This window comes from Osmia lignaria, chromosome 13 (assembly GCF_051020975.1).
Source record: "Osmia lignaria lignaria isolate PbOS001 chromosome 13, iyOsmLign1, whole genome shotgun sequence".
Classification (NCBI taxonomy): Eukaryota; Metazoa; Arthropoda; class Insecta; order Hymenoptera; family Megachilidae; genus Osmia; species Osmia lignaria.
Genome location: NC_135044.1, coordinates 346,680 through 373,946, shown reverse-complemented (window position 1 = coordinate 373,946; position 27,267 = coordinate 346,680). Strand labels below are relative to the sequence as shown.

The 27,267-nt window shown below is 39.6% G+C and overlaps 2 protein-coding genes and 1 long non-coding RNA gene across 4 annotated transcripts; 1 reads left to right on the top strand and 2 right to left on the bottom strand.

Annotated features, from left to right (window-relative positions):
- Positions 1-144: 144 nt before the first annotated feature.
- LOC117610193 (uncharacterized) lies at positions 145-19,520 on the bottom strand. 2 transcript variants are annotated; one of them, XM_034337273.2, is made up of 8 exons: positions 19,157-19,520; positions 18,920-19,062; positions 9,413-9,498; positions 8,979-9,066; positions 6,820-6,992; positions 3,799-4,766; positions 1,032-3,719; positions 145-958 (listed from the first exon to the last, which is right to left on the bottom strand). In XM_034337273.2, the coding sequence occupies exons 3-8, from the start codon at positions 9,462-9,464 to the stop codon at positions 695-697; spliced, it is 4,233 nt and encodes a 1,410-aa protein (XP_034193164.1). In that variant the 5' UTR covers positions 9,465-9,498; positions 18,920-19,062; positions 19,157-19,520; the 3' UTR covers positions 145-694. The 2 variants fall into 2 exon arrangements, with proteins under 2 accessions (XP_034193164.1, XP_034193163.1); XM_034337272.2 differs by lacking the exons at positions 18,920-19,062; positions 19,157-19,520 and adding an exon at positions 16,467-17,091.
- A 1,301-nt stretch (positions 19,521-20,821) lies between these two features.
- Positions 20,822-22,588, bottom strand: LOC143306034 (uncharacterized). The gene is made up of 3 exons (XR_013063349.1): positions 22,400-22,588; positions 22,218-22,297; positions 20,822-22,132 (listed from the first exon to the last, which is right to left on the bottom strand). It is a non-coding gene; the product is annotated as an uncharacterized LOC143306034 (long non-coding RNA).
- A 3,586-nt stretch (positions 22,589-26,174) lies between these two features.
- LOC117610205 (large ribosomal subunit protein mL62) lies at positions 26,175-27,237 on the top strand. The gene is made up of 3 exons (XM_034337304.2): positions 26,175-26,416; positions 26,592-26,780; positions 26,852-27,237. The coding sequence occupies exons 1-3, from the start codon at positions 26,261-26,263 to the stop codon at positions 27,107-27,109; spliced, it is 603 nt and encodes a 200-aa protein (XP_034193195.1). The 5' UTR covers positions 26,175-26,260; the 3' UTR covers positions 27,110-27,237.
- Positions 27,238-27,267: the final 30 nt, after the last annotated feature.

Below are 27,267 nucleotides of genomic sequence, written 5' to 3'. Positions count from 1 at the left end.
TTACTATACAAGTAGAAAAATATTTTGCCTGGAACAATACCAGTGCAATTCCTTAAAACACATATCACTCACATCCATTTGATCGGTCATTCCTCTTCTTCCTAACAATGATACAACATTAGCAAATACCATGACAATATGTTAGAGTCCTTTTTGTCTTCGCACTGCAACCGTGTACCACGAGATCACTGTACAAATATTTCCTTCAAACTGGCAATGACAGGTTTATACAAAGGCACCGTGGTCGTGTACTGACCTGATTACACTTTTTCAGAGCACATCATCTGTAAATTAAATATTTCTTACCTAATCTATCAAGTAACAGTACTACTAAACGTAACGAGTAAAAGATGAGAGGTATTTGTTGTGAATTAAAACGACGACGTTCGTACTTGAAATGATAATTTCAGGTAAACTCGAATACGATACTACGAGTACCGTTTGACCTCTCATCGGGAAGATGTTTGAAATTGTATGGTACGAGCGGGTGTCACACGCAAAACGCAATACATATAGTACGTAGGTACAATTTACATTTCTGTACAGTTTAGTTATCGATAATGAGCGCAGCTCGTTAAATAGATAATTAAACCTCAGTGTCATTGTGTAGTTTCACGCGAAGGAAGACAAATGAGTCTTGCGTGTGAGATAGTTATTAAGATAAGCAACGAGTACCGATACACGACTTTCTCATTCAGCCTACGAATTGCGAGAGGTCTGGCAATTTGAAGCCATTGAAGGAAACTGGCGTCGGCACGCTTCTTAAACTGTTCCTGTGCTGCACGAAACCAGGAAAGCTGGCCGGTGTCGTGAATTGTTGAAGTCTCGAGGTAGCTTCCGTGGCTGCCAAAACGAAACCGCACTGAGCCGTGCATACGTCGTCGCGCAAAATCGCTTCTCGAGAAGCTTCGCGTAGAAGCTGATTACAGTCCGTGATCCTGAGAGAAGCGCATTGAGTCTGAAAAGGAAATGATAAAAATTCATGAGAAAAGGAGATCGATTGTTATAAATTCTAAAGCAAGAGTACGTACGCCTTCGGCTGTACAGACGCAGCTGGTGCAAGGTGTAGGGAAACCTGACTCCCCTAAAGCAACGTTTCGTCCACCGATTTGACAGCCGTGCCTCGTTTCCCGCCACGCAGACAGATCCATGTGAGGCATAGAGCTGCAAGGTACTCGGGGGTTCAAGAAATTGCTGGGCAAATCGAACGCAGCTCGCTGCATATCGTTCTGCTCGTCCATGTTTTCGCACATGATCTTCGACAGAGTGACCTTACGAATCTCTGCCAGTTGATGTTCGGTAAATCGAATGTTTGGATCATCGGTCTCGTACCAGAAACGATCGCACTTCCTCGATTGACGGAATTGTATGGCTATTATGCAAGCAAACGTCGGTCCTACCAGTCCACCCTGAAGGGGTCTTTCGCTCATTCCACCAGGGAACAAGTCGATGTCATCGACAGACGCGTAGATACGTTTCATACGTGCTATAACTTCCGGTGCCATTTCTCTCGACAAGTCTTCGAACGTCGTCGCCCTCTTTAGATTGCAGAGTGCTCTGTAATTGTTGTAAGACGGTATTCCATGGTCCCTGGCACGATGGATGTTGAGCGCGACCAGGTCCACTCCAGAGTAGGGTATACCACGAATTTCAAACAGATGATTAGTTACTTCGCCGGTAATGAATTGGTCCAATGTCTCCATAGGGGTAGCAACCAGACCTCGTATCATTTCGTCCAACATGCCTTGCTGGTAGAGCGCGTCCGGATCGAAAAATCCATCTCGCAGTAATATGGACGGTTCGATGCTCTGATAGTTCCGATCCATTCGCGGTAAATGCGGTCTCAGAAGCGAGTGCCCGATTCTGTAGGCCGCAGTGGCGAATTCGGTTAGTACACTGGGATTGCAAGTAGGAGAGTATTCCTTGTAGTAACCCTGAGGCAAAAGTTTCAGTCCGTACAAAGTAACAGCGTTCCAACCAAGTATCCTTGGTAGAAATTCGTTATAGGTTACGTGTTGCAACATCGCGCTGAGTATACGACGAGTCTGTTGGAACAATTTCTCCCCGTCCCAGTGAGGATTTACCTGCCTCAAGCTTTCTACCAGTCTGTTATGCTCACGGACCCATATGGTGTGCATGACAGTCAACGCGGGCTGTTCCGATGCACGACCATCACCACCGATGAAACAGAATCCAGACTTGGCTTTACACTCTGGATGGGTGGGTGACTGGGGCAGAAGGTCCTTTGATCCGCGATGCGGGCTCTGAGTGATGTTCATACGTCCATTGAAACCACGCAGCACGTTACAGATACACGAGTTCTCACCGTATACCACTGAACCGTCCAAGAAACCGGTGTTCTGATTTATCTGTTCCCGGGGTCCCAAGTGCTGTTGCCCTGGCAGAGATCTCATGGAAGGGAAACACATTCGTGCACCAGACGAAACGTTCACCGTTGGGTAATAATGATCGCCGGCTGGCACCGGGAAAGGGTTACACTCGGGATGAACGGTACGAGGGGAGTCGCACGAACGACAGCTCGGTATCGATTCAGCGAAACCTTTGTGAATCGGGGTCATCGTCAGATCGTGGTCCAAGAACTGAGCAAACTGCATCACCATAAGCGTGTACCGGTTATGGAGGTTAGAGATGTCCGGATGAATGACCGTGGATACCACTCTAGGATTGGGTAGAGGTGCCCCTGCGACCGATGTGCTTCTGGGTTTCGACACGCCGTCCTCGTAAACGGGAGGGAGCAATCTGGCGAAGGTGGTTAATGATTTTCCCAAGTTGGGATTTCGGAGATTGTTGCAGTGACCCGAGAGGGTTCTGTACGGACTAGTCGGATCGCAGGGGCTGTCGTCTACCGGACATTCAACTTCTTCGTGATTCGTTGGCTTCTTCTGAGATAAAAATCCAGATATATCCACGTTCTGCAGCAGATCAGAAAAGTCGTTGTTGGGAAAGCCAAGGACGTTGTCCGTAGTGTCAAAGATTTGTCGTCTCCTACGTCTCAGTCCATGTATACCGTTCAGGATTTCGTTGGTAGCCAATTCGTAGACGATCGACGAATTGGCTAATAGCAGAGCGTCCCTGTTGGCTTTCGAGAAGCTAGCCGCTGTACCTGCTGGCGATTTAGGATCCGCTATCCTTTGTTCCAACCATGAATTGTACTCGAGCTGTTTTCTTTCGATTAAATCTGCTTCCGCCTTCTTCACCGCAGCAGCTATCACGCTCGGATTTAGATTAGGAATGAATTCCGATGTAACAGGTTCTCTGGTTATTTCTTTTCTCATCGGTTCCGGAAGAGGCTCTTCTCTCCACGGTGTTAGATCCAAAGCAGAGTACTGATCGCAGTTTATTCTAGCATTTAAGTAGGGATCCGTTCGTATGAACGCCCTCGGTTGGATCCTCTGAATGTTCGTATTCGCGCAGAGTATACCAGCTAGCGAAACTTTTCTGATCTCAGCCAGTTGAGCCGCGTTCAATCCCGAAGGAGGTATATCGTTCTCGTACCAAAATCGATCCGAGTTTCTGATTTTGATGAACTGCCTTCTGAGGAGACACTCGAACGTTGGTCCAACCGCGACGCCCTTGGTCGGAATTTCCAAAATTCCACCTAGAAGCAGATCTATGTCTTCCACTAGGGAATATATGGATTCCAGTAATCTCGCGTGCACGGGCAGCATGAAGCGTTCCAAATCCTTGAAATTCTGAATCTGAGGAAGAAAAAGAAGGTTATCGAGAGGAAATAAGAAGGAAATGGTTGAGAAATGAATGAATGAAAAGTAACTTTACCGTGACATTGTTTTCAGAACAGTCGGCGACAAAGTAGATGTATCCGGGGATACCATGATCGCGACCCACGTGGACAAGCCGCGCGTTCGCTTGCAACCGGGTCTCGAAAGTCGAGTCGCTTAGATCAAGGCTTACGCGATTCGCCGAGGTGATCACATGGTCCTCGAGGCGCGTGGCATCATTGATCATCCGATGTGTACGAAGCGACGTGAGAGCGCGAAGAGCCGCCAACGCGACACCGTCGTACGTGCCTGGGATGTTGGACGAGGAGTACCGTCTGTAGAATCCGTTCGTCACCGGCATCAGTTCGGCATCTATTCGAGCACCTTCCCCAAGAATGCTCGGCACGTATTCGTTCAGCGTGACGTGTTGAATCTGAGCCACGACCAATCGACGAGCCTCCAGAAACAGCTTCGTTTCGTCCCAGTGTTCGTTCGCTTCCGCGAGCTTCTCCGCGATCCGATTGTGCTCGTTCAAGATTGCACGGTACATCATTCCAAGAACTTGATCCTCCGTCTTGTTACACATTTCACACGCGGACACGTCCACCTTCCCTCGATTGTACATTCTAATTTGATGCAACTGTTCGTCGGTTACCCCGTAGATATGGGAACCATCCAAATAAGCGGATGCACCGTTCATCTGTTCCCTGGTGTCAAAGTTACACTTGTACACGGTCAAAGTTGGCACCGATCGCCAATACTCGCTGCATCCGCCATCCTCGTCACGGATCTCGTAACATTCCGGATGCCTGCTGTTTCCCGCGGAACAGCATAAGTTTCGTTGGTTCGATGGGTGCACCGTCGATGCGATGTCCTGCAGCACCAGTTCCGACCAGACGCCCGATAAACTGGTCAAACCCTCGTGAGTCTCCGGCGAAAGACGAAGGTGGTTGATCATCGTCGACACTGCTTTCGTAGGCGTCGGAAGCACGTGGTTGCTTAACGACTGACGGGGACTCGCGATACCTGGTGGAAATTAAAGCCGTCTTTAGCTTTCGTAATTTTGCTTTGGAAAAGAAGGAATCTGCAAAGATGATTCTTCAAATGCTAGAAAATATAAATGTCCACTAAATAAAAAGTACCTATAAAACTTTATTTACTTATCTAATGTTGCATAGAATGACTCATAGTATTTAATGCCGATTATCCGGAGGAAGAAGGAAGGAAGGGAGGGAGGGGGAGCAGATCCTCGAAATGTGCAATACGTGTCGAAATTCTGTGTCATGGTTACGCATGGCTATCCGTATTCGACGATTGCCGCCGCGTTAAAGTAGGCTGACAATGAATTGCACACCGATTCCTTTCTACACGGTAATCGTCATCTTTCGATTCGACGATCCTCCGCATTGGCGAGCCACGCTGATTTACGACGACGACGACGACGACGACGACGACGCACGCGACGATTCCCTCGATTCCTGCAAATATCTTAGTCTAACGCGAACTGTTCTAAAACTATTTTAACAAGTTCCGTCCTTGCCCCTAATTAAGTTGATTCATGTGCATTTCATGTGGAGACAAGCATGGGAACACTCGCCATTTAAATATTCCCGTAAACGTGTACGAGACTTCTGCTTATTCATAAATCCTTCTTACTGCGGTTGCCACGATACAGCGCACCTTTTACCCTTTAGAATGATATCTCTGCAAAACACGTTGTGCAAACCTTCGTGTAGGCCGTTTAATTAGGACTGTCAATTCGTATAGTACAGACGTTCTTCCGAGCCACAGAAATAAAATCTTCTAAAATCGGTACAAAGCTAACAAGTTTTATTTTAAATCCACTTCGAATACTTTCCAATAAATCTAAAAAAAAAAAAAAAGGGCGAATTATCGAGCATCTATTTGTAGTACCCTAATTCATCGTCGGTATTGTCGGAAGACACGATCCACATGGGAACCACTGGCCGGAACACCCGAGTTACTTTCTTCGCGCTTTTCACTTTCGTATCTTTGTTTGGATTCTTTTTTTCTATTTTTTCCGTCCAACGTCCAACAACACAGGCGCCAGCTGTCGTTCTTCTTCGAATAGAACCTCCGACAAAATTATGCAGTTTCTACTTTTAATTGACGCATTAGAAATTTCGCTCAATTACGTAACAAATATACTTCCTAGATGAATAATTATCAGAATATCGCGTTACCTAAAAACCATACACTTTCATTTCTGTCATTAATGTTTCATGAAATATTGATTTATAGAAATTAAAGTAAAGGTACGTTTGATGTAATATTGAAATGAAAAAATAAATATTGTAGAAATTTCCTTGTTAAGGGTACAGCCGGACAAGACGGTCATAAATTTATCAAGTAAGCGCGTTATACAATGTTCAAAGATGATTTTATCGAATATCATTGCTTCTTCTTAAGAAATTTTCTTTCCAAGAATGACGTTCTGCTTTAGAAACGAACGTATAACTAAGAGGCTGTAGGTAGTTGCTTACTATTCGCTCGAGCGATGAAGCAATCAATGACTCTCTATTTCGTTGGCTCGACGCTCCTCTAGCATGCTAATTCGCCTTTTCTAATCCTTGCGAGTATGCCAACACTCTTCAAAATGGATCTGAGCTCGTGCGTCTAGCTCGTCCCAATTTTCACTTTCCTTTCTCGATACGGGAAGTGACGCGATCGGTGAATGTCTGTCATCGATAATCTTCCCAACTCTTTCACAGCGTTCACAGTTTCACAGTCTATAGATCGCGTAACATTAATATCGTGAAAATTTCGATCTTGGGGATTCCCCTATATTCAATTTTCCTTGTAGAAGCTTGATTTCATCGCGAATGTACAGATAAGATCACAGTGCATCTTCTAATTTGCTTATGCACAACCTTCATTTTCCCTCTCGATTTTAATTTATATCATGCACGTAACCTTCGTAGTACTTGGAGAAAAAAGAATAGCAAATGAAATAGTAATACCGGAAGCAGACTCTATGAGATAGAGCCTTTGAACACCAGCTACATTATAGATTTGCAATAAGTTAATAGAAAGCGATCGTTGACAAACAAATAAATACCGTCAGTGTATGCAGCTGGCAATAATTTCAAAAAGGGTGCACCCCGAGCTCCCCAAACAGGATGTCTGACATTGTTGCAAGTACCGGAAGGCGTTCGATACTTGCTTGGCGGGCATGGTCTATCCGGTTTGATCCTACATGGAGCGTCACCCGATGCTGGCCCATTTTCGTACCTGAAAAATCAATAAAATTCCTCTTAGCTTATTCTTCTGAAAAAGAGAATAATCTCCTCTAGTAAGTGTACAACTTACTTCCTTAAAGAAATGACGAGAAAAATTGATGCAAAAACGGGAATAAAAATGTTTTTCCTGAACGGTTGTTCATGATACATACATCGCTAACGAGGAAGTATAATTCACGCGTGAGTCATGCGAGCCTTGTAAAATCTCCAACAATAAGAAGTTGTCTATGGTGCGTGTGCGTGTGCATGTCTATAAATCAAATTGCTTTCGCACAGTAAAGTATTGCTTGTTATGTACGTACAAATTACTTTGCCGGAACAATATCTGACATTGTATCGGACACTGGAAGCTGTATCAATTAGAATTAGAGGGATCCCAGGGAAGAAAGAATAATCGAGCAGAACGTCTCTCGATTTATAATATTTTTCTTCTCGAAAATTCGTGAAAAGTGTTAATTGAAAATTCGATTCATTTGAACGATGCAATAATCGTGGACGGATTAATTGGACCGCCTCGGTCGGTTCCTCCTGGAAAGGAGTATAGAAACGGAAATGAATGGAGTAAAAAGTGACCCTGCCCGTTTTAATTAAAACAACCGAACAAGCGACGGCTTTCTATCGGGCGCAAAAAGAGAAGGCATTCAGGAGCAAGAAATCGCTGATGAGTCGGACGGAATGCCTGATCGAGCAGCAACAGGAAGGAAGCCGATCTTGGTGAACGTTTCACGACGGTGATAGTATCAGTTCTAGACTGTGTTTCTTCCTTTAAAAGAAACATTACCTTTCTTTCGTTCTTTCAACGAATCTTCTGCTAATCGATGGCCAAACAGATTTTTATTCTGTACCAGCTTCAGAAATGCAAATCAACTCTTTATTACTCGCTTTTTATCACATATCCGAGAAAAAACAAATGATCTAGTTAGAACGAGTTAATAGAATTCGTGGCAAGGCTAATTGATATACAGATCGCATCGACTTCTTTTCAAGATTTACTTACTCTCTACGTTTCTACGTGGTGGTGTCCGAGAAGAATCGCTAAGACGCGAGTTGCGGCCAGCGACCTTCTTGAGGTCGAGGAAAGGAGATAGTAGCGGTCGGATGGTAATGGTCGGACGAGAAACCTTCCTCGTGGCTGAAATGCCTGTCGCCACGGAAGGACGCGGCGCAATCGACTCTCCTTTTCTCGACCATGAAAGTAAAAGTTTTGTAACGATGTGGTGAGAAAAAGAAAGAAAATGGAGCAAGAAGGATGGTTTGTGACTGGTGGCGAGCATGCGAATCTCGTGACGTCCCTCCTGCAGTAAGAAATTTCAGTACGTTCAATGGCTATTTTCGCTTCGTAACGTTCTCCTTTTACTTTGTACACTTACCTGCACTTTGCACCATTTCCTGATACTCTCTCACCACCATATCGCATCATCGACAATTTCAAAATAACTAAGATTCCTACTTTTTCAAAGGTTTGTCTATAATTTAACAAACATTTAATGTTTTAATTGTAAATAGATCTACCGAACAAGTATTTCCGACTTTGACTACGCTAAATATTATAGGACTATTTGATGATTCAAATTCATCTCTACTCCAAATAAATTCTTAAAAATTCTACGGTACCACTATGTTAATGAAGAATTGTTATAAGGTGTTATAAGCAGTGGCTCGTTAAAGGGAAACGCACGTGGCTGTGTTGGCCTTCTTTGAAAGCTGAACGTTGCTTAATCGGTAGCGTTAATTTGCCATTTCTTTTAGACGATGAATAAGATTTTCGTAACAGAAGCACGAGATAACTTACTGTAATCATCATGATTCGCTTTCTGCACCGACGAGTTTGCCCACTGATTGTTCAAAGATATTATGTAAAAATGAATTGTATGGGGTATTGTAAGGAGGCTAACAAAGCCTCACATGCTCCAGAATGTTCTTAACTGATAGCTGGTCAGATTAGCTGTGCATCACTCTTAAATGTTTCAAGACTCACCTAGCTCTCGTTTGGTACGTGAATCTTTCGGCTTCGATTCCTGCACGCGCTCTTGCTTGCAAATCTATATCCACCCCGTACAAATAATCTGCGCATAAAACATCGTTTCGTAATTAACAATAACAGAACAGAGTCTTATCACGGTTTACTTTCAATAAAATTCTAAACTCACTGGCTTCAAAGGTTAAATAAATCCCAAAATAATTCTGAATGTATTAAAAAAACAGCAATAAAAGATGCAAATGTGAGTTTTTGCAAAGGTCACAACCGATCTTAACCAACGTGTGAACTCGTATAACGTTTTCAGTGTAAGTTTATGAATATTATATAACCGTTTTATGTAAAGTTTAATTATATTATTTAAAATTTAAAAAAAAAAGAAATAATAATTGGTTACTGAAATTTCCTAAACTGAATGGATATTATTTGCTCACCTGAAATGTCAAACTGATCAAGTGTCGTCGTAGTGGTAATTGCTAATGTCATAAGAACTATGGTGGATAGCAGTGCTAAGCTGCACCTGAAACATAAAATTGATTGCAGTTTGAAAATAATATATTTGTATCTAGTAAAAGTAAAGTAAAAAACTAGTCGGGAACTTCACTATAGTACTCTATGGTATAGTGAGGATTGTGAAATAAAGTTTCATTCACTATGTACAAGCAGCTTCATTAAGAAACCGACGTTCTAGCGAAGACAGTTATTATTATACTAAATTTAGTAGGTCGTTCAAGGACGTTTAGAGACAGTGTTTCTTGTTTTTTTTTTGTACCCATTAAAGTGGACACTCTCCATTTTAAATCTGCCGAGAAAGTTATTGCTCGTAGCGAAATTATAAAAGAAACCATCGTTTGTGTATAACTGTATTTATGGTTGGAGAAATGGCCTTGAGATGCTGAATCATTTTCAATATAATAATACCATACAGATCACGAGTGGTGATTCCGCAGAGTCATCCAGTAAATACCGTAGGCTCTGGTGTTAATATATTCCTAATGGGAAACGAGAAATTTCTTTTTCATAGAAAACTAGCTACAGTGTATTAAGAATATCGATAGGACACTTATGCAGTTATACATAGTTGACATTTATTGTTGGTAACAGGTTTACTGGGATGAGCAAGGATTCCTCAGCTTCCAAATGTATCTTGAAAATCGTCAAGTATGCGATTTCATGAATGTCTCCGTTTAACTACACATACTTTCTCTGCGAGAGTAACAGAGATCGAATGGTACAGAGAGAGAGAGAGAGAGAGAGAGAGAAAGAAAGGCCATGAAAGATCAAGAGCAGCGAACGGATTCTCTCGATCATCGAGTCCAAGAATTTTTCCTTCCTTCGAATAGATCTTTCGTTGCGAAATATTCCAGAGTGTATTGGATAAATCTCACCGGGTGATATTGATAAATTAACTGTATGCAAAAAAGAAAATTCAAAGAAGAAAAGTTTAAATATTGAATAACAATATGTATGGTAGCAATAAGTAAAGGTGTACAAAGAATGGAGCAGATAAAAAGAAAAGGGAATAATGAAAGACCTGGCACGATTATGGATCGAAAGGTCAACGATTACTTGGTAATCGATGTTTTCCTCTTCGAGATCCTCCTCGTTCCTCTCAACTTACGATCACCTACACACCCGGTTCACTTTCGAAAAAATTCCACTTTAGTCAGTCGTTCTCAACCACCGGTATCCGAATGATAAGAATACTTCAACTAATTAGATTATATTGTACATATAATAGAATAATTATAATTTTGAAACGCGATCTACATACATATAACGAACCACACATACGATTGACGCCAAGCAATCCTAATTCTACGTGGATCGGGATCCAAGTTTCCCGGACTTTTGGTCCCCCTTCGATCGTAATTTTTAGTGGTTTTCACACCGGAATAAAGGCTCGATTTTCATGGAACACGAAAGCGGACAGAATTAAAGTATCGACCGTTATCGAGTGGCAACATGAAATTCCTTTCACGGCTTTCGAAAGCGTAAGAAAGTCGCTGGAAAGAAAGAGAACCTGTTTAATAAAGACTCGTTATTTTTCCTTCGAACCACCATGCCATGCCATGCCATGCCATGCCATGCCATGCCGTTTGTTTGTATGGAAATGTTCAAGTGCGTGGGAAAACTCACGCACCAAGATGCCACTGAATATGGATGATTATATTAACACCGTGTTCCGGATTCAATTTACGCTTTCAACGGATATAATCGGTCTTTTTCTTCGTATCTAATACTGCGAATTAAGGACAATAGACGTTTCTAACATGTATTTGTCACTTTAATGACGTTTGCATTAGCAAGTAAGTTTAATGCTGTGATTGGAAATTATGTCAGATATGATACACGATAATAGGTATGCTTCGTTAACACGTTAGAATGATAATTATTGATACGGGCCTGGGGATGATCAGCAATTCAACAACCTGTAAAATCTTTATCGGAGCTACTTCAGAGCTATTCAAAGTCAAGTTTGTTACATTTTTTCTAGTTTCTTCACCTTCGCCACATTCAATGACCACTCGCTCGTTTGCTCAGCGATGCGTAAAACGCTCGTTGCCGTTCGAATGATCGACCGATTCAATGTCAGAGAACGCAAGCGAAGGATAATCTATTTCCTCGTTTTTACCTTTCTCGGTATAATTTTCACGATTCACTATCTCCCACGTAACATTTCTGATTAGGAAAAACTGTTTTTATTCGTGTTTCATGCTTCTCTCGACTAACTTATGAGACTTTCTCGTTCTTACGCAAAGAAAATTGTAATTACAATTACTCGTTTCCCTTTGCACCAATTATTCACTTTTTAATTAACGAGGATTTGATTATTATATTATTCAGATCTTTGTCGTAAGTTGGGATAGGTTCGATGTTAGTGAATGTCAATGATAATTGAAGGTAAATCTCTCGTAATAGGTAAGTGAAAAATTGAAAATTAAATGATAAAGAGCTGGCTTCGAGCGGACGGACAGACAGACACCAAGTTATTTTTTTGCCTCCAAGTCGTACACAAACACCAGTGATTCAGTGTCAGTGGGTCAACGGAAACTGGAGAAATCTTTCTTCGTGGCTACGCACGTGCCTCTCCATCAGGCTGACAGCCAAAAAATTAATGTCATAGAAGATAAGTTTGTCCATCGGTAACCTGCTTGCTACCCGTTTCTAAGTCTATTAGATCTTGTTCTTTTCTCTTTTGTCTTTTCCTTTTTATGTATCGAGTAGACAAAAGTATCTCTCTCCAGAGTGAGTATATTTTGAGAACTGTGAGGGCATTTTAATTAACGCTTTTTATAGCTTCTAAATAACATTGCCAATTCACGGTTCAATAAAAGAGGGAAAGATGAAATATTTATGAGACGGGGAACGTTTCTCTGTACACTTTCGACCAGCTTCTCGACCAAATTTCTCATTCACATTTCTTCGGTGAGAAACGAAAATGAAATCCGGCTCAAGATGTTTTATTAGATCGACTGAAAGTTTATCCATTAAGCTTTACGAATTGAATTATTCGTCTCGCTATTCATCATTGGCTCCAGATTAGATAAAGTTAATTTTTAAGTTAGATTCCCGGTGATTCTCGTTGCGCTAAAGTGTACCTTTTTAAATGACCCACGTAAAGGCAACCGTTGCTACATACATATATATGTATGTATAATGACGGTCGAAGAGCTCTTTAATGCCGCTGATAGATTTGCACAATAGTCTCGCGACCTTGTTCCTTCTTTCTCTAGGGATTTTACGGGAAAAGAGCGAGCTGGTGAACGAACACGATGCCGAGGAAGTGTCCACGGGTGAAAGTGCTTCTGGGACACTGGTCGAGAGTCTTGCCCATGAGAAAAGCGGCTTCGTGCCGTTCAACACGGACACCACCACTTTTCTATACTGTGATCGAAGGTCGCCGTGATTACGATACTCTACTACTTACTAAACACGTGCACTTGCCAAAATTCTACCTACTGGTACAAAAAAATGGTACTTATTCGTTTTACCGTAAACAAGTTACGTAGGAACAGGGTGAACAATAATTTCATTGATGAATCTTCTTTTATCCACCTTATACTTTTTTTCAATTATATCTTCTGATAAATTCATCTCTTTGATATTTGATTTCTATACGATCACGTGGACTGTTATGTAAACATGGAATTTAATTGGAAGACACTCTACACCGAAATAGTGAAAAGGGAATTTTAACTATTAGAATTTTTAGAAGAAAGATAAAGATTGCCGGTAAGTCGTTCTCCTTGACTTCCTCATCTATGACACCGTTATCCTCGTTTTTGCACGCTTCTTACCGTAATCATGCAGAGGTAGAAGCGTGACAATAATTTACGTAACTTTTTTGCCAGTTTCTTCTCGTAATCCAGAGACAAAAGTCGTTGCTCCTTTAAACATTTCTTTCTCGAATAATAGAAATTCTAATGTAGCAAGATTTCGATCAATTTCGAATCTTTCACGGTACTTATAACAGGACATCCGGATTTCATCAGGATAATCTATAAAAGATATCAGGATCGAATCTCTCCGAGGTACTTAGAGACGATGGGATGGTGAAAGCAGGAATTAAGTATATTAACCTTGTCACAATTTTCCGTGCTCGCGCGTCGTTCAATGTCTGATTTCATTTTCTTTTTATTTTCCTAGTAATTCCACCATCACCGAGAGTATCCAGGTACATCAACATAAAAGAGAGTGAACACTTCATGGGCCGCAGTTTCGAGAGAGAAAGTAACACGTTCCACTCTCGTTTCTCGAGAAGTACCTACATACATACATACATATATACATACTGTTATTTATATTTATCCGAAGAGATATTACCTTTTTTTCTACGGTCAATGAATTTTTATCGAAATCCAGATAAGAGAAGCTTTGCAAGAATATACGGGATGACCTAGTTTCTTTCAGGGCTAAACTTTGTCTGCGCACCTGTTCTATGAGTTGCTTTTCGAAATGGAGACATTTCAAAAATTTTAAGGTCACTTTGAATGACTGAAACTGATCATTCTACTAATGTCGAACTGGTTGCATTTCGTGCAGTCGTGTTACGGTTACCGTCCTACATAATGAATGCTACGACGATTAGTAACCTAATAATGCACGTGTTCGTTCTACCGTGAATTCAGCACAGTTGTAAATACAGGCATCCTTAGACGAGGGCAACGTCCTTCGAGTGTCTCTCTGTTCGATCGTCGTGTCCTTAGTTTCACTGGTGGTCGTGACAGGAAATTTTCAAACCACTCGACGACAAAGTGGAGAAAAAATGACTGGCTTGCCAAACGGGGATCTCTGCGGTTCGACGAACGACACAACGGCCACGGTTAAATGGCACGCTTGCACAAAGTAACTTTTTCTGATGGACGCGGTTAAATCGTTTCATTGCATTCGCGGTACCAGTAGCGCGTCCAATCAATTTTCCACGTTCAACGAAATCGACAAGTCCTTAACCGTTTTGCAATATGGGACTTGATTCTGCGGATACCGGCAGAAAACAGCTGATCGAGCAGGTTCGAATTTATTATCTCTATCTATCTATCTATCTATCTAAAAAAGAATTTACGGATATTCTATAGTTGAAATTCCATCGATTTGCTGAATAATCTCATCTTTTATTCAATTTCAGGTAACTTTCGCTTAAATATACCTTCAACACTTCCTGCTTTATAAATGCATACCTACGATTAATTATTAATGAATAAGTGAAAACAACAGACTTACGAACGAATAAAAATACCGAAAATATTTTTCACCGAGCAGCATTAATGAATTTTGAATTTTTCTTTAAATCAACATTTATTTCTGACAATGAGAAGAGTGGCATCTTAAGGGAGATTCAATGTTTTTCTGCAGACTGTGTAAATTTCACCGTGAACGTTCATGCATGATTTTTCTATCAATCTTTCCTATTATTATTACTTTCTATTTCTAACAAAAATGCTAACAGCCTAGTTGAGTGGAATATATTCTACTAATTTTCTAAGAATTCTGTGTTAATTGAAAGATGACAATTGAAATAAACTTCCTATCTAAATACATTTTGCATTATGTTTTCCTTGAAATAATAAACAGCTAATTGAAATTATGCCACTATGTTTCTCATAGCTGAGCGTGCTCGTTATTAAAATTTATTACTAGGAAAGTTCTGTGATTCGAGTGAATTCCCCTTATTTAATCAAGCAATCGCTACTTTTACGATCTGTTGAATACATTTGTACGCAAATGCGTGGCAATGAAAACATCGATGATCACAATTTATTCTTCCTCTACTACTGTAAACGTGGTAAATGTTGAAAGTTCGAATGACGAACAATGCAAATGCCAAAATGAACGTCCATGCATATTGAAATTAGTGTAAGTGTAAAAGGTCTATAAAACGCGGACCAAGTAGAGCATCCCAACGAAGTGTGCTGTATCTACTGCGGCGCGCGGCGGTCAACTGAACCATTTCCAGTAGTTATAAAGTCGTTAGGGTCTGACTAATAGTAGTTCGTATCACTTGACGGCGCAGCTTCGAAACAAGTGCCTCTAGTTTCGGAGCAATCTCATTCCCAATTTGTTTCAAACGATTAATAACAATTCACTCTGATGAATACAAAGAAAGCATTACGTGGCAATTACGGTGATCGATGGATGATAATCACCAGGAAAATCCATTTACGATTCATTTTTCTTTTCTTCTCATTTACGTTCAACAGAAAGCAAGAGAATAACTCATTTATAGATATTACGTGTGCAATTCTATTCTCTCCACTGCAACTGAATGGTAATGGAAAATAATTACTTTCTTACGACTTTCCGTGACTTTTGTATCTGATCGCTTAATTTTTTTAACCCACGCCAAAGTTCTTCTATACAGTTAGCTGTAGTTTGACAGATAAAACCAGTTCCATTATGCGGGTCTATCGGCCAGCTGTTTTCTTCTATCGAAATAAAGTCGACGCAACACAATAGGCGTTTATCGGTACACTTGGGTGCAGTGTAGGCATCTCTTGACTATAAGAGTAGGTGCAAGGTGTTGTTGGTTTTGAAGAGAACCTAGAGAAAGCCTCGGAAAGGAAGCTGACTTCGTCTAGGAGGAAAATTCCTATCCTTCCACGTTCCAAGAACAGAAGATAAATAAGGGAATAACGTTATCCAAGATCTGTCAGGGAAAGGGTTGAGCCGATTCGTGGCTCGAAAATTCGTGGCTCGAAAAACGAATACGTTAACTTTCACTTTTGAACGGTCACTTCCTGTCCGGCCGGTGGATTACATCCAATTCTTATTCGTCGCACGCACGAGCGGCCACTGACAAAAATATCTCGATTACACGCGGCTTACAATGATGAAACCGGAGAATTTCTGTATCCTAACACGTTAACTAGCTGCACAATAGCAGCCTTTTTTCGATGAAAAAAAAAGAAAGAGGAGAAGGTAAGTTGAAAGTTGAAATTTAAACAATTAACCAATTGTTAAAGCCAATTTCCTCGAATAGATTCATACCTGAGCGAGTGGAGCCTCATCGTTCCCTGATCCGTCAATCGAGCAGCACTTGGCGGAGAGAATAGATCTCTAAAGAGTCGGCTGTTTGATCGCGAAAACGATCATGGAACGTTTACAGGATCGAAGAAAGAAAATGAAAATGAAAAAGAAAAAGAAAAAGAAAATAAAAAACACTTCCCTGTTGAACGATGCACTTAGCGTTTAATTAGCAGCCGTGACAATGTAGACGACATCGAACCACGCGGCGACGGTCCGGCGGATACTGAGCTCTCGGGGACTCGGGGTCCGCGATAGCCTCTTCACACGAACGAGTGAAAGCGAGAGGTGCCACGAGAGGCACCGGCGAAGACCGTCGACGAGTCACGAGTGCCAGCAGGAAAAAGAGAGACCGACGTGGTTGTCTACGACAGAGAAGATAAGACTCTTCAGTCACGTGAAAACGAGGACGCTCTTACGAGACTACCGATTGTCGAACAGAGAGCAACGATGAAGGATAAACGAAATTCTGCAACAGAGAAGAGACGACGCGACGGGTCCTTTGGTGTTACGTACATTCAACGAGGAGGAGTGATTGAAGCGAGAAAGAGAAAGCACGATGCTCCGCAATTACTCTTTCAGAGGGAAAGGACGATCCTAAGAAGGAGCAGGAGGATGCACTTCTCTTCTCTTCTCTTCTCTTCTCTTCTCTTCTCTTCTCTTCTCTATGTTATGTGCAACTGCATCCTAGAGAAGAGAAAGAGATGATGCTACTAGTCACGTGAAAAACGAGAGGTTCTTATAAGAGATACTTGGATGAGGCAGAGACGGAAAGTGAACTGGAAGGAGGAGACGAGTCGAGGAACCCGTGGATCGTGTCACGTGCGAAGAAAACCCGAGTGGAACAAGTTGCAACCGCGGAGAATGGAACGACAGCGAAAGCACTACGCGGAAGGAACCTAATGATACCAGCACGGTTCACCCGTTTTTCAACACAGATTACTCCCCTCTCTTCTTCTTCTTCTTCTTCTTCTTCTTCTCATGTAATTTCAGTTTGATCTTCAAGACAGATTTAATATGGATTTAATACGATACGAGGGCTCCTTCCGCCATTTGCTTCCAACAACTCGACCGCAGAGTTGTTTGAACAATATGTACTCCGGTATACCGGAGGGCGATGCACCTATGCCTCTCTCTTCTCTGTCCATTGTTTCTTCAATTTTTTATTCCTATCCTCCTAAAGGAGAGGAGGAAGAAGAGGGTTGCGTGGAAGTAAAAAGGGATGAGAAAAATTCTTAGAAGCAGGGAACAAAGAATCGCGCCGATCAGAATAGAATGTCGTAATTGTCATGTGATCGTCGAAAGGATCGTCCAACGATATCTTACACCATACCGTTCACCGTCAATTTCATTCGGCTACAATTGTTTCAACCTTTCGTTAATCGAAAGAGGTCGTCGAAAGATATTAAGTGGAACGCGAAGAGATCCCTCCTCGTCACGCCCAATTCTGATTATTTCGGTGGTGATGCCACGTCGTGACCTTGACCTCTGAATATAAATCGACATTCTGCTTGCAATTCTACTTTCATCCGTGGAGAAACTTCGATTTCGTTAGCGAATCGGAAATCGTTTGGACAGTCGATATTTCATTACTTTACAGCTAATGATTGGCTAATTTACGTCATAGGTGTTGTAACGTTACAGCTTTATCAGTAACACGTTTCCATAGATGGTTAATCAGGCATTTTCTAAGGTGAAACCTGATAGATTCTAAAACAAAACTGACTGTCAGCTCTAGTATTTAAAGCTTCGAACACCATATTTCCTTCTTACTTTTACTTCCGCCTTCGATATATCTACTCTATTTTCAGAAATGCTACTTTGTGAATTTTATTACGTAAACGCCTCTAATGATCCGAGGGAAATGATCGGAAAGTGCGAGCACATGATTCCAAATGTAGTTTAAATGAAAGAAAAAGAAATCGAGAAAAATTGTCCTAGATAAATGGTTCGTCTAACATAAGAAGCTGAAGAGCTTCCGAATTCATCGACCGCTCACGATCGTCCAGGCTGATCTTGAAAATGGCTCGCTGCTATTTTTCCTCATTCCATCGGTATCGGGAAAATTATTGACCATGGTTCTTATGAAAAATCGAGGACGAGAATGGTCGAAAGTTTCACTTGTAAGAGCTTCTTGTAAGGAGGACAAGAACGAAGAGGGAAGCAAGGGGATCAGAGTCACGGGACACAGTGAAAGTGTTGTTGAAAGAGAAACAAGAAAGGCCCCAGATGTTTCCTGTCTCTTTTTCATCACATGATTAATAACAGCTAAGGATGTGATGCGTTAGATGCAATATTCAAAATATATACATTCTTGTTAAAATACTCACCAGAGAAGAAAATTACATTTAGTCCTGATTAAATGACACGAGTTCTGATTAATGAGATGCTTAAATATTTTTCTATATCGTACTTACTGTTTATAAATAGCTCCCAGTAATGAAAAGTTACCGTTTGATTTACGTATTTGTGTAAAACACTCGGCGCACACTTCATCAATCGTTTCCGCATTCTAATAATGTATCGAGAAGTAAAATCGTGTCAAACATTACGTCACATCCTGGAAAAAAATGAGAATGAAAGCTTGCGTCTATTTTCGAAACTTTTCTGAATTGTTTTATTAAATTTAATTTAAAAATTTAAACGTTACTTACACGAATGTTTTAATAAATGAAGAGTGAAAAAAAAAACATAAAAACAAGAACGTTCACTTCCTAATTTAATTTGAATTTTATAGTCATCTGAAATTTCTCCTTCTGCATTAATTTGCATCACCTTTAAGTTCGAATACTGATCAACGCTTATAAATTATTGCAACGATATAACCATAATATTCCAGAAAACTACCAGCTTTCTATTTCTTCAGATGAATATCCCTTAAGCCTTCCCTTAACATTTTCTAATCTGAGGCTTTATTTTTCTGATATAAATAATTAAGAATCAGCTGCTCAACTTCTTGAACGCCATTTTTAAACCTTGAAGGGAATAACTGATCCAGTGACTCCAGATCGCAGCAAATTAACATGTAATTACCATACTGTAATAAATGTACGTAATGTGAAATTTGGTAAGAAATTAAAAATTAAGAATTATTTTATATTTCGATGCTGCTTAACAATATGTCGTTCCAAAATTTCTCTGGCCGAATCGTTTAATTTGCAAACCTAACAGCAGCAATGAGACTCCGATCTGACTGGCAGCTGTAAAGGGAAAAGGAGCAAGAGAAGTGAGACAGAAATTTCATCGGTGTTCCAGTGAAATTCGAAAGGTCGTTTTTTCGAGATTTCTTGCACTCCGAGCACAATACGAAGATGTGTTGCGTGGCCTCCATGTTACAAATTTTTATTCGAAATATACATTTTGTTATACCTCGATCGAAGCGTATTTTTATTCTCTGTAAAAAAGTATTATAGTACCTTGGTGAAAAATTGATCAGTTGCAAAAAAGATATCTTAGGTAAGACTAGGAATTTAAAAATTTCATAAAATTCATAAAATTCGGTATCATATGCATCCCATTTAGCGGCAAACTACCGTTCAAGAACATTTCTCTCATTTTCTTCTTCCAGATCTATCCCCACCAGGCATATTACGAGAAGTAGTTACCATAAGTCGATTTTTATGTCAGTGTGTCATACGGGTTCGTATCAACAGCGAGAGTAAGAGCGAACATTACTCAATAAGCAATTCCGATGTGTGACAAGCATACAGGAGGACTCTTTTCGTCACGTCATGTCGCACCGTGTGTCACGTCGTGTCATTTACGGTCACGTGTTTAGGTTTAGGGATGAATTGGTACAAGTGAAAAACTAGTACCAGCCGTGTAAAAAGACTAGTATCGTGATATTACGTTGACCCATCGAACATTCAGAGACACGATTGTATAAATAAAATATCCTTGAACGCGTCGTCTACGAATCGCTCGTCGATGAATGATTCGTGTCTAACGTGCGATCGAAATCGGTTCAAGGTTTTAATTCATCATTGATTAATTCCCGTAACATTCGTAAACGGAAGCGAGCTGCACATTTTAAGAATTCTTTCGACCAGTCGGTCTGTCAAACGGAACTGCTGCGTCTTTAAAAATAAACTTGACTCACTATGGGCCTGCGATTTCAGTCGTTTTTGTCGAACAAGGATTATCGAGAAAAAGAACCTCTATATTCCTGTATTTAATGGATTTCTAAGAATATTTCGATTTAAATTTGTTAGTGCATAACTATTAGGTGTTTCTTTATTTTAAAAAAATTCTAGTAATTTCAATTAATGAAATAATTGTTATCGTTATCATATTTTTGCGCCACTTTTCAAGTTCATGGGAGCACGGGAAAATATTGAAAATTTAAAATAGCGATTAAAAAGAATATCTTAAAGTATTACCAGATTGAGATCGAAGGCACTCTGTATCTGTGCACTTGCCGGTCTGTAGAGATTTGGTCATTCAACGCGGTTAAATATCGTAGGTAATATGGGCTAAAAACATAACAACTTTCTCTCGCTTGCGTTACATCTCGTTACGCCAGGATGACTATTCTGAAATGCAGCAGTAAATAAAAGGAGCGTCGATTGATTTTCCACGTCAAATTAATTAAGCGTTCTTTCTTATAGACGACACCGTACATCAATTTCTATCGTTTTCATAGGCATGACGATTATATTAGGCATGCATAACGTGTACCTACGTGGGTGTAAACATTCTTTCACATACATAGTAGGACGTTCGCTAACATTACGTTCATAGATTATCAAGACACTTGCAAGTCTGATTGTCGCGCAGAAAATTCGAATCCACAGAAAATCTGAAAAGATACGACAATGATGTTAGAATATTTCTTTTCATTTGTAAGCTAGCAAATAAAAAAGAAAATGACGTATTTCAAAATTCCCATTTTGTTTCCCATTATAGATAGATCCAATATTTTTTGCTGCTAATGTACGTCATCGAGAATCGGTCATTAATATTGAAAAACTGATGCATAAGCTACGAAATTAGCATCAAGCTATCAAGCTGCAATAAATCGGATATCCTGAAATCATTGCGATTAGAAAACTATCGAACAAATTTACCTAATATATCGGCTGACACGATCTCAGAGACGGTCGATATACTTAATATTCTTGGTGACAGAATGCAAAGCGCAAACAAACACATAGGAGGAAAATGTTTAGTCCAGTCGGAGCTATCGTCGAGCACATCTGCTTGAAATGGAAAGGGGCCAATAACTTCTCGAAGGAATTCTATCACACGGGCTTGTGTCGCGCAAGGACGCAGTTTATTTTCAATCTCGTAAGGATCTCTGGACCTCTCGTTTCAGTCGATCACATGTCTCCGCTCTCGTGGTAGGAAAGGGCAAACTCATTTTTTCACATTTTTTTCTCTTCGATTCGTTAATGGATTCGTTTACTATTTTTCTTCTGTTTTTTTTTTTTTTTTTTTTTTTTTTTTTTTTTTTTTTTTATGTAGATCATCATTGGAACTCGTTAAATATTTCTAGCCTTGAGATTGTCCTTAATTAAACATCGAAATTTCTCTGTTCCCAGGAAACGGAGATTTATAATCCGAACGTTGCATAATATTACATTTAATGTATTATACTAATGTTGCAATTTGGCTTTAATTTTACGAAGAACCTCCCAATAATGTCTAAATATCAGACATTAATGATAGGTATTTTAAATAACAAATTTACCATAATTCGTTGCGAAAGATACATACATTGCCATTTAGGAAATTTCAAATGAATATCACACGTGCAGGATAGTTTTCTTTGCAAGTCCATCTTGAACCGTGCGTTCCTGAAACAAAGTTTAAAGGGTTTGAAAAAGAAAACAGAAGCAAGATGGCGGAGGTGAAACGATCCAGGAACCAAGCGTAAGACAAACGAACCGTGCACTGACCCGCTTTCCGCCGCAGACATCCTTGTTTGTTTCATAATATCCATACCGAACGACGCGACGGTTAGGGGCCGACGTTGTAACCCAGCAGAGATGCATCTTCGTTGCATTAGTCAACGTGTGTTCCTCTAGCTCCAACATCACCGACACAACGGACCCAAGACACGTGGTTTGTTGCACAATCCGGCGCGGCGCGGCGCGGCGCGGCGCGGCAACTCTAGCAGAAAAGAAGAGACGCATTCCTTCCATTCCGTACGATTGGTCCTTAATGATCGCAGACGTGTTGCACCCTCTGCGCTCTCCTAAAATGAACACAATTTCCTTATGTACAGCTTTCCATTTTATCTACAAACATCTAACGTGGCTAACGTCGATTTTAACGAACCAGGTCATTCAATCCCTAAATACACTTTCTCGAGGCACGTCTTCCTTTTCATCGTTAGATCCTGATCAAAACGTACAGGTGCTTTCACCGATAATTACATTGAACCCTCAATCATCTTACAAAAGATACGTGTGTAACGCGAAGACTGACTGATGACTAATGAAATGAAATTAATCTTACCAAGAGAGGATTACTAAGTTTCTCGAACATGATTAGGCAGAAACCGTACAGTCTAATCAGTCTAATGAGAATACGCGAACTGTAAGATATTCATCAATTGTTTGCTTACGAATTTACGATAGTTGTAAATCAATGAATAAACATCTATTCAAGGCTACTACCTTCTTGCGATAGTTCAAGGAACTAAATATTAGCAATAATTTCTTGCTACTCTTTTTATGCAACCTTAGTAAATATTATGGCATAGATTGAGAAACGTCTGCAACTTTGAAACCGCGTTGAGTTCAATTAGGAATCGTTAACGCCTCTGTCACTTTATCTTATGCCATGTCATTTTGTCATCAAGATAAATATTTAGATTAGAAATTTTTTCAACCAATTTCCAACCCTCTATATTATTATTATTATTATTATTATTATTAATAATAAATAAACAATTTTTTATCGCATCGATGCAAATGAGTGAAAATGACCGATGTGTATGTATTACGTATGTATTACGTATGTATGCAGAGGGTGACCCCGAAGAAGCGACGACGTCCTTGATGATACTCGAAACCCAGGAGGGTTAAATGTGCATAGTGTTATTATATGGTAAACTATTGACGCAATTGAAGTTTTGCAATCGTTCGAGGGATTGCAGAAACGCATTCTGGAAAAGACGGTAATAACTGACGAGCGATTGGCCGCAAGGACACCGAACTTCTTAACTCGGGCCTTTGTGTTTTACCCGGGTAAATACTGTGACAAGGCCGCTACTAAGTTACGGGTTATTGCACCGGCGAAAAACCATCGGATTACATAAATGATAAAATCGATCGCACAGCCGATCGATTATACAGAACGATCCCTCTCGTGACACGATGGCACCGATCGCGCAATCGCTTTTGCGAAACAGATCCACTGAAACAGAAACGGCTAAATCATTCTAATCGAATAAGATTTTTAGATTCTGACAACATTTTACCCATAATAGAAAAGACACATACCTATGTATATGTATATTTCCTTTTGATTGAATGCAGTTCTCCAGAATGCAGTTGAATAATAGCATACCGTAAATCATTTAGATAAAGCAAATTCTCAACCATTATTTCCACGAATAATTGCCGCATTGATTATGATCAATTACTTGTTACATTGACGTTTGTTCGGTATCCATTACATATTGCTTTAATCAAATTTCACTGTAATTGTTGTAGTGGATTTTTACCTTACAATTAGATCATTCTCTAAACAAATTACAAATTAGCCAGCTTGAGCCCCATCAACATTCTAAGGTTCTAGGGTTCTAAAATTCGAAAATTCGAAAATTCTAAAATAAAGGAACACTTGTCACTCCCAAAATCCTATCGAGAAAGTAGAAAGAAAGAAAGAGTCGAATTTGAGATAACTTTCATGGGATTTGAGAGTGAATTTTTTTCAATATGTATAATTAAAAGTTTCACGACTCGATAAAAAGACAACTTTCGAAAAGAGATACGAATGTTGCTTATTAATATATGTTAATATCGTCGTCTCTGCTTTGGTAGGATGCAACGAAACGCTCCTAAGCCGTTTATCAACGTCGCTGCAGAGTATTTTACATTTTTTATTTTACCTTCTTTTTATTATTGGGTAAAATGTTACGATCCTGTAGGAGGAAAAATCTACGTATCATCGCTGTCATCGTGTTCCTTCTAACCTCTATATAAAATTAAGCCAAAAACAGGATACGGATACGCCGTAACACGGCAGTTCGTGTTGTCGAACCTAACTTTTGTCTTATTTTATTTTACATCGGGCCACTAGTGGAATTTATCCAAGACTCGGGTGGACGCCATGTGAAAAATGTAACCTTTCCTGGAGAAGAATGATCGGGTGTTTTTGTCTAAAGGTATAATAAATCTTGTGTCTGGATGAATTTATACTTTCAGGATGCATGTCCAATGAAAATTTCCAATATGCATGTCCTGTAGTCGAACTTTAATAAGGCACAAGTTTATGATGATGCTTTAATGAATTATGTAGGATATGGTTGAGGACTCGGTTGACTTCACCCCAGCCTGGGTCATGGCAAATCTGATCTGGGTTATATTAAATTATGACAAAACTTAATCTAATTGTAAGTTAGAATACAGTATAATAGAGACAAAGCTGTAAAAACTAGCACCTAATATAATACATACTTTCAACGAAACAACATTTACAGCTCGTTTACGTGATTCACCCTCTAGTCTCGACCAAGACGTATTCCGGTCGAATGCACTGCTATTTTTTTTTTTTCTTTCCACAATAAATCGATTGGATAACTTAAGATCCTGGAAGGAGTATTTCACTCGAACCATGGTTTACGTAATTATTCCTTTTATCTAACTCACGCATGATTGATGCTGCGTGATTACATTCACACGGAGAGGAACTCTGTTCGTCCATGAACTTCAACAGGTGCAACCAGAGTTCTCCAGGCAAAGGCACTTTGTTCCTTCCTTAGTTGATCTAAAACAAAATTTCTGATAAGTATATATTCTATTGTCTATGATAAATTTATGTGATTCGATTCTTTTTTTTTTTCAATATTTTAATAACTTCTGAACAAAGACACCCTCTGGTTGAATTATTTTTTAATCGGCAAACTATAATGGTTGCAACGTTACTTTCTCTTACAATGGCTGAACGTTTATATTTATAGAGAATTCGTGAGAGGCGTGTAAAGAAGCTCGCATGGCCAACGAACACACGTGTATTTGGCGTGTATCTGTGCCTGGAATGCAAGTCTGCAACGGATTTACCAATCGGCGCACGTATGCCTAGAAAATCCAATTTTTTTTTTTTTTTTTTTTTCTTATGGTGGTCAGTTGCGCAAGAACACGTCCGACGTGGTAGTAATAAATTGTTTTACCTAGGAGCCGGCGTTTTGTTCGAATAGCGATTTGCCCGAAATTCAGGATCAGATTATTTAGAAACCGTTTCGACGACAAGAAAAACTGGTTTACAAAATGTATGCCTACCACTGCCTCGTGTATATCTATTTACAGGAAAGAGAACAGTTATTTTCTTGTAAAATAACAAGAAACTAAGAAACGCTTACAATTGATGTATCACAAAGTACACAATTCCAATCTAAACTTTGTAAATGAAATTATTACTCTTCTTTTCGCGGGAAAAAGAAATCTACCGAATTCAAATTATCGATACATCGATAACAGTATTTTTCAGGTATCGATTCTCGAACGTCTACAGTAGCGATAGTAAGCTATATTCCGACAATATATACTTAGAGGTTATGCTACAGTTTTGAAGCTTTGACATAAAACAAAATGAATATTGCCAACAGACACTGGATTCAAATTCTGAAAAATGATGTAACAAATCGATATTTATTTAACACTGGAAGATCATATACATATAAAAGTGCTTATGCTCTTGATAAGCTTTATCCAACGAGTAACCTAAAACTATATACACCAGACTTTGTAAGCGTTTATTGTTTATCAACATCTATAAAGTATAATGCAAGTTCTTTTTCAATCATTCAACGATATTTTACATTCATTATTTATATCTTCTATGTCAGCAAACCTTGATGCATAACTTTTTCATTTCTATACAAGTTTTATTTAAATATATTTTTCTATTAATCCTTTTTAGGTTCCTGAAAATCCAGATGCAAAATTCAATGGTTATATACCTCTGAAAGAAATTGAAATTAAATACAGCCGCAGCAGTGGCCCTGGAGGACAGCATGTAAATAAAACAAATAGCAAAGTGGATGTAAGATTTCATCTAGAAAGTGCCAAATGGTTATCAGACGAGGTTAAAGAGAAGCTATTAGAATTGGTTGGTACTCTATGTCTTGCAGAAGTCGTTTGTAAAATAAGAGATTGCTTATATTAACATATTTGTTACAGCATAAAACTAAATTATCTAAAGAAGGCTACTTATCAGTGAAGTCAGAGCTAACAAGATCTCAACAATTGAACCTAGCTGATGCTCTTGAAAAATTGAGAACTCTAATAAGAGATGCCATCAAACCACCACCAGAAGTATCTCCAGAGACCCTGGAATTAAAGAGAAAACAAAAGCTTAATGCAGCAAGAAAAAGACTCTTTGAAAAACGAAAACAATCCGAAAATAAACAAGCTAGAAGAGACTCTGTAAATTTTTAATTTTCTGTGTAAATTAACATATTTTTAAGATAAATAAAGCTTAATCGAAAATGTGTAATAATCTAGAATTGTGTCGATAATTTCACGTTGCCTTTCATTTAATTTCGTGGTATTTTAACATTCTTACTGTATGCTTCAATCTTTCAAATTGAACATGT